This window comes from Phalacrocorax carbo, chromosome 3, assembly GCF_963921805.1.
Source record: "Phalacrocorax carbo chromosome 3, bPhaCar2.1, whole genome shotgun sequence".
Lineage (NCBI taxonomy): Eukaryota > Metazoa > Chordata > Aves > Suliformes > Phalacrocoracidae > Phalacrocorax > Phalacrocorax carbo.
In genome coordinates, this window is record NC_087515.1 from 3,811,552 (window position 1) to 3,824,730 (window position 13,179).

The 13,179-nt window shown below is 48.9% G+C and overlaps 1 protein-coding gene across 2 annotated transcripts in view; it reads right to left on the reverse strand.

Annotated features, from left to right (window-relative positions):
* TRIM67 (tripartite motif containing 67) overlaps positions 1–11,742 on the reverse strand; it is a 36,085-nt gene extending 24,343 nt beyond the window's left edge. For both annotated transcript variants that reach the window (XM_064445657.1, XM_064445656.1), the window contains exons 1-3: positions 10,563–11,742; positions 4,201–4,296; positions 552–674 (exon numbers count right to left, since the gene is read on the reverse strand). In XM_064445657.1, the coding sequence (XP_064301727.1) occupies positions 552–674; positions 4,201–4,296; positions 10,563–11,453 (1,110 nt within the window). In that variant the 5' untranslated portion in view covers positions 11,454–11,742. The remainder of the gene's footprint in view (positions 1–551; positions 675–4,200; positions 4,297–10,562) is intronic.
* Positions 11,743–13,179: the final 1,437 nt, after the last annotated feature.

The window sequence follows — 13,179 nt, forward strand, 5'->3', positions numbered from 1 at the left end:
AATGTTTCTGGCACTATGATACCTCAAAAATCACATATGCAGTTTGAGCTTTCAAGAAATGTGTCTAAACATTTCTTGACTGCCACTTTGTTCAACCATTTATAGCTTTCTTCTCCCACACCCTTCTACTGCATTTCTTTAATATCTTTTGGGTAAGCACATGGAATTCTGGGGGTGGCTTGCCTGAATTTCAAAGCATTGAAGAGACACCAAAATCCCAATGTTTTACTTGGGCAGAACGGCTTTCTTGCATTTGGAAGGTCCCAGAATCCAAACCACACAGGTTTCACTGACAAGCACCTCTCCCAAGCCAGCCCAAACCTATCAGATAAATAAAGACTGATGGCCTGATTCAACAAACTGCTGAAATATTTGCCTCATTTTAAGTGTATAAGCAGAGTTCCACCAAACAGCTGAACTGGAACCTGCTGAAGGACTTTAAGACTTGGTCAGTAGAAGTTTTCATGCTGTAAAGGGCTGGGGACTTAACAAAATGCACAGTAATGCCAGGTATTCAAGAGCTGTGCTCGGCTGATGACAGTTGTGCTCACCTTCAGCTTGTGCTCACGTTCTTTGGTCACCTTTGTGAGCAGTTTTGCCTTTTGTCGCGTTAACGCATCAACCAAGGCATCACACTGAGCGACAAGACAGGCTTCATAATCCAACCCATTCTCCTAGAAGAAGGCGAGAGTCATACTCGTCAAAGAAAGCATGTTTTACACCTTAAGTTATTGTTCATTCTTACCGGGTTTTCCATTCAGAAAAAGATTTCCTTTCAAGGCTTCGGCATTTCTGTTGCCTTTCTGAATTTATTATAGCTGTACCAGTAATAGCTGCATGCTATAAAATGAAAGAGTAAGATGCTATGCCACAAAATGGGCTTATTTAAAACCCTGATTTACTGGCACTTTCTGGACAACAGCTGTAGTACAATATAATGTAAAATGCGAACCTAACATACACAGTGCATACATATACATAAGAGGTTTATGCCCCATTCTGTTTTAATTATCCAACTGTAGCAACTTTGAAATCACTGGCTCTACACCACAGCAATTAGAAGACAATTACAGTCCAGAATCTGGTCTGCAGCTTATTACAAGGAAACTAATCAGGTGCAGATCCCTGAGATTTTGTGTATCGCTCAGCCTTACAGAAACCCCATCCTGTCAGTGGGGAACAAACCCTGCTACCACAGAATCCCACTGCAGCTGTAGAAATCTGAGTAGATGGTACCACAAGGTTCCGAGCTGCTCCTCCTCCTGGGGGTGGCTTTCCCTGGTGTTGGAACTGATGCTGTAGCACCCATTCAAAGGGAGACTCTCCCTTGCTTCCCCTGCTCATCAGACTAGAAGAAGGAGAAAGCTTTCAAGCTCCTTTTCCCAGGAGATGTTCAGTTGTCCCATCAGCTTCCCTCCCAATCCCCCAAGTTTAAAAAAAAAAAAAAAGAAGCAGCATTAAATGTGAGAAGATCTTAAACATGTGCTGAAGGAGAAGCATCTCCACGGAAAGCCATCACACACCCCTAAGCCATTGCTACCCCTTAGCTCTTTTGTTTATGCTTTTCTCTGCTTTTCTGCTCATTGCTTTGTCTTCCTTCATTTGAGAGCAAAATTTTCAGCACCGTTTTCCCTTCCCTCACTGCAATCCATGCATCCCCTTCTCCAGCTGAGGGATATAAGGTCCCTCTTCCCTGAGAGGCCCCCGCCGCAGTCCTAGACCTGCCAGCAAGATGCATGGGGGTAGAGGCACCAGGGCGGCTCAGTTACTGTTCACAGGTTTGTCTCAGACTCTTCCTGTTTGCATCTCTCCCTCCTCGGCTTATATCACACCCGACTCCCTCTTAAGCCCATTTCCATCCAGCCACTCCTGAAGTGCTGGTTTGTGTACAAAGCCTGCGTCCGTCGACGGCTGTAGTGCATCATTTCTCTCCTCATTTTCTGTTCACACATCAAACGGGGTGTTTGGCGCTATGCCTCTCTCAAGTGAGAAAGGAGGAAATTGTTACAGCAGATAGGAAAATGTGAAAATCAGATAATGACAGCAACAAGCAGGAGCAAGGAAGGAACAGGCAGTTTCTGAAAAGAAGAGACCACCACGACATGTAAAAATTACCTCAGAAAGGAGAAGGGAAGGAAAAAAGATGGGCAAACAAGAGATCTGCAAATCAGGGAAAAGAAAATTAGATTATGAATTTGCAGGCTGCCCCAGGCAACGTAAAAGCACAGCTCCTAGTAGCTCTAGCACACTCAGAGAGGAGATAAAGGGTGCAGATGGCTGTCCAGTCTGCTGTGCATTGAGACAGCAGGATAAAATGTACAAATTGCCCACTGCTTTGTGTAAGAATACATTTTAAAGACATTTTTGCTGAAGGGTAAATGTCTGTATGTCTGTGTGTGGCAACCATCGTAAGACTTCTATTAGAAATAACCTGCCCTGAGATCCATGGTTCTGGGTATAAATCTACGCACAAAGGCTACATCTATTCCCCCCGCAAACAACAGTCCAAGAACTGGTTTTTTCGTCCAGATGCTAAAAGGCACAGATCAGCTCACGACACATCTAAACCCTTTCCCCTAAAATAGCGTGGCTGTACCGACCCTGGCTACCAGGAGTGCTCCCTGGCATGCACTATCACCAAACGCTGCTCAGGCATCACCTGGGAAGAGTGCAATCTGCCACGAGACAAAACCATGCCAGGGAGCTCGTTAAGGGTTAAACTCTGTGGGTGATCATCCTTTAGCACTCAGAGTTATGCCCTAGCCTTGTTTTACTTATGAATACATATGCAGCTGATTAGTCCTGCTGTATTGGTTTGCTGAAATTTGATGTCCTCACTCAGACTCATGCTGGAGACTGACTCAACACATGAGGTTCGGATCCAGCTTTGTGCCCAGGCATGCCTAAATATTAGAAGGTGATTGCTGGATACAATTTCCTCTTCTGAGTTCTCCTCTAGCATTTTAAGCAATGAGCAGCATCGAAGAAATGGCTTGGTCCTTGGATCTAATTGTAGCAGCTCCCTTACGCAGAGCAATTTGGCAGTGCTTTTATTGAAACGCATTAAAGGATTTTACAGCATAGTCATAAATAGTCATAATAGGCCACCTTTAGCTTTCAGAAGGGAAAAAATACATTTTTAATGGAGTTAGGTGACTCAGGAAAAGATTGTTGACAGACTACTGTTTTAGATGAGTTATCCCATCCTAAAATAGCTGTTCACACCTATGGGAAGAACCACTCTCTAGAGGTGCCTGTCCTTCTCCTCGGACAACGAAAGAAGCCCTAATGGCTAGGTTGGATGAGCTAAATTCTAAACTAAATACAGATTTTCAAAATTCTGCTTTGGCTTTCTGTCAGTAACGGGCACAGGACTTGCTTGTTGATGAAAGATGAGCAAGCAGCAGAGCGGGCATATCGCAGGGCAGATGGTGTCTATCCCAGAGAAGACCCACCACCGCAGAGCACTGCTGCTACAGATAACAAGTGTCCCCTCCCGGGCGCTGTGAAGCTCAAACTACGGCAGCACATTTCCAGCCACACTCTGCAGGGTGAGAGGACCTTGAGGATCATCTGACCTCCAGCACTGACAAGTCTAAATTTGGTTGAAAAAGGGACTTGTTTCGTTTTGGGTTTGTGCCCTCAATTACTGCACTCACCATGAGCCCTCTTCTGACTATTAAAGCTGGGCAACTATAGGCATGAAAATACCTTCTGCTTCAATAAATGACCACATTAATTTAGCAGCATTTGTTTCTTCTTTTTTTTGACTTCCTACAAATACTCTAATAAACAGGTTGACTGGATTTGGTCCAGAAACAAGTACATTTTTAGAAAATGTAAGATGAAAACAAGTAGTAAATTTCAAATGTGTTAAAATGAGAACTTCTATATGCCCAGCTGAAGCAATCGCAGTCAGGAAGGAGCCCAGAAGCATGATTCAATCAAATACCCATCACCACAGCTCGGATGTCCAGTATTGAGTATCAGCTTCTTGCAATAAACAGCAAACGATCTAGAAGCTAAGAGGGGCTTGCAGGCATTATCTGATGAATTATTTTGCCTAGCAAATCCATTCAAAAAGGGTTAGATGATTCCAGGAAAGACAAGAACAGCACAGGAGACAAAGTCATCAAATAAATTATTCACTCAGTTCAATTGATTACTGTATTATCAAAACAGCTAATATTCTACAATTACCTGGATCTGCTGCAATAAATTTTTCAGCTGAACAAGAAATTCTTTAGCTTCCTTTGCTTTATCTGAAACACCATTTAAAGCCTGAGACAGCTGTGCCTGCAAGAAAGAAAAAAGGGGGGAAAAAAGGAAAAATCAGAGATAAAATGCAAATCTGTTTCTTACTAATCCTTGGTTTTGATGATTAATAATGTGCTAAAAGGCTTATTTGCTGTCACATGTATTCTTACACACACAGAGTGTTTGTGCTAGAAAAGAATAGTGAAGATTTTCATTGTAATAAGATTTAATAAAGGTGAAATATGCATGTGGGGGCAGTCAAGTATTGTGTCTGTGCATTCCACTTTCTTGCAGTGACTTGGTAAGTCAAAATACCTTTTTTTAAGACAGCTACCCACATATATAAGGAAATAACAGTCTTACACTTACACAGTAGCATCTGTCATGCTGAAAAAATCCCCAAGTGCTTTCCAAAATGGCACTTTTTTTTAATCAAAGCCTAATATTTTTTTTTTAACAAATGTGGCCAATTCTACCAAATCTGAGATACACTAGGACTTCAAAGACAAATTTTCAGACTTCACAGTAATGTCCCTTTGGGGCTCCAGTTTCCCATGCTCCAACCCAACAAAGGGGTGAATATTTCTGGAGAAGTTGGAAAAAAACCCTTTCTCTAACTTTTGACTGATGAAAGATAAGGGCTATATCTATTTTAAGTCTACGCTGAAGACCCAACATTCTCTTTGCTCACCTGGTACCTGAGATCTCTAAAATGAGCAAGCAGCTTCTTGATGGGCTTCCAAGACGGGAGGGAAATGGTGGTTCTGCCCCCGGGCAGACCCAGAACCGCCACGGTCTGAGCAGAGCAGCCCCGGCGCAGCTTCCCTGGAAGCGTGGCCAGGATTACAGAAATCATATTGCTCTGCTTGTGAGCCCACGGCAAGCCCAGGTCCAGCACTACTTGTCGGTGCAGACATCACACAGAGTGACCAGATAGGTCCCACCGTGAGCATCCTGCAGGTTAGACACTCTCTTCGTGGGCCTACCCCTCAGGCAGACTTGGCAACTACCAGATTGCCAATACTTAATTAATTATCCTCACCAAACAGACAAGACAACTGACATCAGGAAATGGGAGCAAAGTATCTTTGCTAACGTCAGGCTTTCAGAAGGTTAATTCCTCTTCTTGATTCCTTAGGAGGAGAGTGTGCCTTGAGACAGAGCCTTGTAGGGAGGCACAAACATTATGAGCTTCTAAGAGGAGACCTAACTGAAATTTGGGAAGTCACCACCCGTTCTCTGCTTCCCTCTTGCTCCTGGAGGGAAGAAAACCACTCCATCCCTGAAAAGGGCAGAGCTCACTTCTTTAGGCTGCCAAAGTTCTGAGCTTACCTCCTGCCTGAACGTCTCCAACTCCTCCTCCCCTTGTCCTCGCCCATTCGCACAGGACAGCAAAGAGCAGACCCCGGCAGCTCCTTCTGGGCGCTTCACAGCCCAGCTCCAGGGCAGGCAGGCGCAGGCAGGCAGAGGCACCTGCCAAACCCCGCACAGCTCCGCGGGAAGTGGGTACAAACCCTGACCGGGAGCTGGGACTGAGTCATAGAGGAAGAAGCCATCCTAGGCTCTTTCCCTCACGTTCGTAGAATCATAGAATCATTAAGGTTGGAAAAGACCTCTAAAATCATCAAGTCCAACTGTCAACCCAACGCCACCATGTCTCCTAAACCATGCCCTAAAATGCCATGTCTGCACGTCTCTTAAATACCTCCAGGGATGGCGAATCCCCCACCTCTCTGGGCAGCCTGTGCCAATGCCTGACCAATTTTTCAGTGAATAAATTTTTCCCTAATATCCAATCTAAACCTCCCCTGATGCAGCTTGAAGCTGTTTCCTCTCATCCTATCGCCAGTAACTTGGGAGAAGAGACCAACCCCCCACCTCGCTACAATTCACACAACCTTTTCCTTTTAGCCCAGTTGTAGGTATTACATAGTGCTAAATTTGAAAATAATATATGCTTTACCACAACCCATTTGGAGAAAATGTAATGGGAATACACATTATTGTGTATGTTTCTCAATATTTGAATATTTAATATTCCCTTACACAAACTCCTGTCACTTCACAAAAATTCAAAGCGACGACGTTTGATACAAACGGTACTTGAGGTCACAGAACCAAACTCTAAGTCCTTGAAAGTGTCCCTATTTTCTGCCAGATCAGACCATCAGGATTTCAGATCAGCTCTCCATGGGCTGATCACGGTTGACAGAATTTTTGGTCGCACATCCACAAGGTAGCACGTTTGAGCCTTTGGTTTGTCAAGCTGCTGCAGGACAAGATGAAAGCAGCATATGACCAAGCATCTGGGGAAGAAGTAAGGAAGAAATAGGTGGGAAAAGCATGGTATGGTCTGCCATCAACAGGCCCAACCAAATTTTCCCAGGGAGGCAAGTGCTCCTTCCTTTCAAATCAAAACCAAAGGTTGGTCCCAACAAAAGTAAACCTTCCACTTTTCCAACAACTGCCCTGGCTCTCAAATCATCTCAAAGCACATTTTGCAAGATAAGAACAGCCACAAGCCATATGTGGGCATCACAGCCACCACAGAAAACTGATTCAATGCAGACAAATTGTGACCAGCATATGTACGATGGCAATTAGCGCAGTCACTCCTGGCTCCCAGCAGGCTCCCGTTGCAAAGAGCTGCAATAGAAACTCAACAACGTCATTGTTCAAAGGGCTTGTAAGAGAAATGCCGTGTTCATTAAAACCTGTGGTTGCATTAACGCAACTGCAGCAGGAAACCAAGGAGGAGATCAGATCTCCTTTGTGAAACCCACTTAGAGATAATAGCCTTGTTTTTCCAAGCATTTGTAAAGGACACCTTACAAAGCAGTGGAATTTAGTCATGTGCTTCCCATTAAAATCAAACGGAGCTACATGACTAAGCCCTCAGTAAACCAACCAAGCCATAAAAAAAATGCACTGTACACTCAGAGCAATCTTTTGTGCTACAGAAATATTTACTGGAAGCCAAACTGAAATGTTACAAGCTCCATTGGCTGCGACGATTAATAATTCCCGACAAACGGTATTCTACCTGGCGTTATCTTTACTTGAATACCTGGTCTTGCAACCAAAAATGTGGACGCTGGATATGGATACTAAGTTTCTACTTCTATCAAATTCAGGAACAGAGAGATAATGAGGGTGAGTAATTAAACCCAGATGGGCACGGAAGGCTGATGCTTCCTTTGATTTTAGAAAATGAACCAGATAATGCCAACATCCTTTTTCAACTGAACGGTTCATGCTCATTTAATTTGTTTTCCCTCCGTCTCTCCTTAGCAGCAGATTAACTATTGATTAGATAAGCTTACCCTGGCGCTGAATTCTGAAACAGCCCTCATGTTTTTGGGAACGCAACTCTTTAGGCTGGCAAATGAACGCAGGCGTTCAGGCTCTGATACTTGCTTTTGACCACGTGCTTGCTTGTCCGTCACAGACCTGTCCAGCTGTGGCTTTTTTCCTTCTTCAACATTTTGATGTATGTGTATATATATATATTTAACCATTCAGAATGGGCAGAGCTGAAATGTGTCCACCACCATTCCTCATATTAGTGGGTCAAAACAACCTAAATCTGACAGCAGTGTCACTGTTCTTGTTATGAAGACCTAAAAGGACTTTGCTGTGGCGGCAGACTAAGCCAGTTTTACTTCATGAACTTCAACTGTTGGCCTAGGTGCACGGTTCATGCAAGTGAATATAATACAGTCCAGTTAAGTCAGTGGATTTACACTGATTTATGCCATTGGGCCCCTGGTTTCATTGTACACAACTTTCAGTTTCTCTGAAGAAGTTACATACAGCAGCGTAAAGGGGAAACCTGAACCATTAACAGGGCCAACCAGCTTTCCTGCCAGCAGTACAGCTGAGGGTAAACACACGTTTCATTGCGCGGTCTGAAGCACCGCGCGGACAAGGTTATACACTCTATTTGCCACCGGTCACCATATAAGGCCCAGACAAAGGAGTAGGCAAACAGGCTGAGCAAAAGGCTGATACAGAAGCGGAATGGGAACGGATTCTGAAGCTGAAGGCACACAAGGCCTCTGGAAAAGCGGTTCTACAAGTCAGTCGAAAAAACGGTTCAAGTTTGCTGGTGTGGGGTGAGCTGTGAGAGGTGGGGAGGTGGCTCTGGCAGCCCTCCTTAGGCGAAGAACGCCAGCCACTGGCCTTAGGAGGAGATAAGCAGGTGCTTATCAGCAGATGGTGAACAACTGTCAGTCTGTCCAGTTTACTGGGCTGAGAACTCTTACAGACAAGCCCTTCCACCTGCCTCTACTGGCTACGCCTGGAGCACCTCGAGAGAACACATAAAACTTGAATTGCATTTGGCAATTTAACGTAAGTAATTTATGGTTTGGCCAAAGTAACGACAGGTAACAAACTTGCAGAAATTGCTGTATCTGAGAACTATTTCTAAGCAGAACTATCTAATTCCAAAACAATTTATCTGAATGAATATAAGCTGATGATTTAGGCTGTCTGGCTATATGGTTCCCTTATATTTATTTTCCACCAAGCTCATTGTTCTGTGAAAAATAATATTCCCAATAGCACAATTTGTGAGTCCACAAATTAGTTAATTTTAAGTATTTTTTTCCTTTCACTAGAATTGTCACATCAATTGAGTCTGTAAATCAAGAGAAAATCACCCTCTGCGATACCTTCCTTCCAGAAAAAAAATGCAGTGAAAATGCAATCCCCCAGGGTGTTGGTCTTTCTTTCGACAATATTTGATGGTAGGAAGGAAAGAAATGACTGACTGCACTTTCATCACACCAGAGTTTATCACATCGTTCAAAAGGCATCAAACGGTTTTAACTCGAGATAGACCATAATACAGCACAAGCTGGTCCCTCACAATCCAAAACATCAGCCACACTTGAACACTGAACTTAGTCCCTACTCACTAAGGTAATTCTGCTCCGAAGTGGATCCTGCCATTTGCACGAGTAGCAATAGTTGTAACCTGCTCCTTCTGAGCCGGGAGAACATCCCACCTGCACAAACACCCGCCACGTTAGGGCGGAGATGGCTGAGCCCTTGGCACAGACCGAAACACGTACTGAAGAAGTGTCTTTCTCAGACGGCCAAGCCATGCAGACCACCCCAAGGGGCATCTTTTTTGAATCCTAAAATCAAAAGTCAATTTTTTTCCTTGCCAAATGCCTTAGTCGAGCTTGTGCTCAACCCCTCCATGGCTGAGGGATGGTGACACCAGTCGTGATTTTGTCCTCTCCTGCAGTGTCTGAAGGGATCTCTCTGTGCTTCCTCTACTGCTAACTGCAGCAGAAGGTGGGAAGAAGGGAATCCTGCAGCCAGCAGAGCTGGCCAAGTGCTCTTTGCACAGCTGTGGCAGAAGTCCTTTCCCCCAGTACAGCGGGATGCTCCAAAGGACTGCTCTCAGCACGCAGGTATTAAAGTCCCCTCTGTACGTTCTGACCCAGCAGCTCTACTAGAACTCGGCAAACTGCCTGTGCTGCAGAGTGGCTGGCTCTGAGGTCTTCCCACGGGGGCTCCAGGGAGGGCTAAGGAGCATCGCTTGCAGGGAAGCATGAATCAGACTGCGACATTATGTGAACCAGAAAAAGCTTTACTTGTCCCCAGACCCCGTCCGTCCTATTCTTCCTTACTCTTTTTTGTGTCATGAAGGTCCCTCAAGCCATTCCTTCTGACCGCTTGGGAACTGAGAGGGAGGAGAGGCCTCTTTGAGGCCCAGGAGGCAACGCGATGTCCCGCGATCCTCCCTATCACGCTTTCCTGTCTAAAGCATTTGGGTGGCTCCGGGCCACCCCCCCTCACTGACACAACGGCAGGGAGGAGGACGTGGCGGGAAATGGTTGTGGCAGCTCCTGCTGAGCCCCAGGTGAAAGGGAGGAACGACCATCCTGTCTACTGCTGCTCCGCACAGGCGGCTGCTGCCACCCGCGAGAGGACGGGACGGCCAGAGACGCTGTGAAAGGCAAACAAGTTTGTGAGGCAGACTCGCGACTCCCAGGTGCCTCCGGGGACCTGGTTTAGCCTGAGGTTTGCCGGCTGAGGCAAGGCGAGGCCAATGCGGGAGGGAGCCTGTGCGTTTTCTAACCCCGAGCAGCGGCTGCGGAGTCGCTGGGCAGTCGGGAAGGACCGGAGACCCAAACGCACCGTGGCAAGGGGTAAAAAGTCGCGGAGGCTGATGGACGTGAAGCGTCCTCGAGTCCCGCAAACTCCAGCCCGACGTCACGGCATTGGGATGGCCAAACCCCAGCGCCGAGCACCGCCTCGGCTCCTCCCGGCCGGCTGACGGGACTCACCTTGTGCTGCTTCCACATGGCGCCCAGGGCCTTCACGTCGTGCTTGCCGTGCTTGCCCTCCTCCAGGCACTGGTAGCACACGGGGCTGCGGCAGCTCACGCAGTACATGCTGTAGTTCTCCAGGTCGTGCTCGGCGCACGTCGGCGGCTTGCGGCCTCCGCCCGCCCCCTTCCCGCCGCCGTCGCCGCCGCCGCCGCCGGGGGCGCCCGGGTGTGCGGGCGGCGGCGCCAGGCGGTGCTTGGCGAAGGGCCCGCGGGCCGGGTGGCAGCGGAGCTGGCAGGAGGCGCAGTACAGCACCTCGCACTGCTCGCACAGCACCGCCGCCGCCTCGGGAGGGCTGCGGTCGCACAGCTGGCACTTGGCGGCGGCGGCGGCGGCGGCGCGGCCCTGCTCGTAGCGCTGCACGATGGCCTCCAGCAGCCGGTTGCGCTGGAAGCCGCGGAGGCCGCGCTGGTCCAGGGAGGCGCTGCGGTGGCACTGCGGGCAGGTGAGGGACGAGCTGGCGGCACCGGCGCCCCGCGGAGCCGCCGCCGCTCCCGGGGGCGCCGGCACCAGCGGCAGCACCCGCACGCCGTTGGGGGACTTGAGGCTGGGGGTGTAGGAGCCGTAGCCGCTGTCGGTCTCGCTGTGCAGGCTCAGCTTGTCCGCGTGGTCCCCGCCGCCCGCCGCGCACTCCGGGTCCAGGCAGGCGGCGGAGGCGGCGGCCGCTCCCGCTCCCGGCCCCGCGGCGGGGCCCCGCGGGTGGAGCAGGGCCGGCAGGTGCTGCTCGCTCTCCGGTGTCTGCACGGCGATGGTGCGGGCGCAGGGCAGGCAGACATTGTGCGAGCAGGGCAGGATGATGGGCTCCCGGAAGAGCGAGCCGCACACCGGGCACTTCAGCTCCTCTTCCATGGCCGCGGCGCGGCTTTTGTGTGCGGGGCGCGGGCGGGCTCAGGGGGGCGGCGCGGGGTCGCCGCCGCCGGCTCCCCCCATCCCCCGCGGCGCCCTTCGCCGCCTACCTCGGCTCCGGGCGCCGGGGCGAGGCCGGGGGGCTCCGGGCGCCGCCGCCGCCGCGGGCGGTTCAGCACCGCCGGGGACAGACAGCTCCGCCCGGCGCGGCGGGGCCGGAGGGGCCGCCCGGCGGCTGCCTGGGGCGAGGGAGCGGCTGGCTCGGGCCGGCGGCGCGGTGGGGCTGTTTTAACGTTGGTGGCATAGAGTAATAATATATGGGGAGGGGAGGCGGGGGGAGGAGGGAGGGCAGGAGTAGGAAGGGGCGGGAGGAGCCCTTTCCAGCAAATAAGTGATCGCTCGCTCTACGGCTGGGGACGGCGAAAACATTTTTTAAAGGATCTCTCTCTGCAGCGATGTCTTTAGCTGTTTAAATAAAGCCATTGTTTGGGTAGCGGATTGCACGCAGGCGGGGTTTGGGTGTCCCTCGTAGCCCTCCCTCCCCGAGCAAAGGGGGAAGGAGGACGCTTTCCAACAAACTAAGCGTGTTTCGCCGTCGTACGCACCTCGCCGTGCTGGAGCACGACCCAGATGCCCAACATGTCAGGCACTGTTCGAGGGAAGAATGGAAAAGGGGTTACAGGAGAAGCGCGGACCCCGGTTACGAATGCTGCGGCTGGAAGGGGCGGAAGAGTGTGGGCAGCGGGGAGAGCTGCCGCCTCGCCCAAGCTCCGGCAGTGCAACCCCAACAGAAATTCGCTGGGAAGATAAATCAGGGATGACAGCTGAGAGTTTACGAACAGAAAATAACCATCCGTCGAAGAAAGAAACCAGCAGTGGGAAATCCTCCATCTGTTTTGTTTATTCTACATATGCTTAGCGTGGAGGTAGCAGTGGTTTATTTCCATAGCGAAGCGATTATACGTGCGAGTGATTTCACTGTGGGTTTTTTAATCATCATTATTATTATTCGTCCGTCTTGTTTAAAAGCCACTTCTGTATCGACTTCAGATCCATAAGCAGATCCTAATTTTTTTTCGTTTCTTTCAAAATGTGAGCGGGTTGTTTCAGAGCAGCTATTTAAAAATGCAGAACTAACTGGTGTCAAATGAAAAAAAAGGGCAGAGAGAACACATTAAATGCATCGCCTCCCATCATAATGTTTTTTAGTACATGATGAGCATTTTGTGACACTGGGTAGGAAAGGATTTTCTAGTCTCGGGTTTTGCTTTCGCCAGGTTATTAAAACTGTTGATGCGTAGAAAAGGAGGAGTGGGGACCGAGAGTAGGAATATATTAAAGCTTCCAGTTTTTTCAGTCTTTCCTTTCTGCAGTTTTCCTTCCTGTGTCTTGCCTAGCCTCTCTCATGACAAGCTGAGGGGGAAAAAGTCCTGAGGGATTTAAAGCTTTGTAGTTCCCCAGTTCAAGGTGGACAGGGGCAGGTTTGTCCTCTGGCACATAAAAGAAACAGCCGTGACCCACATAAACCTGCCTATCTTCTGGCTCGGCAGCTTCTTCTTTTACGTGACCTCTGTGCCGAGATTGAGAGTTTCCAGACTGACTGTGTGTTTGGGCTACCTCCAGCCAGAAACCTCAGCGGTGCAAGAAACGTTCTGAAACGCCACTGATTTCGCAGCTACCTTATGCTACTACATCGCAAGAAAAAGCTGTGGGTGAAATGCTGTTATCT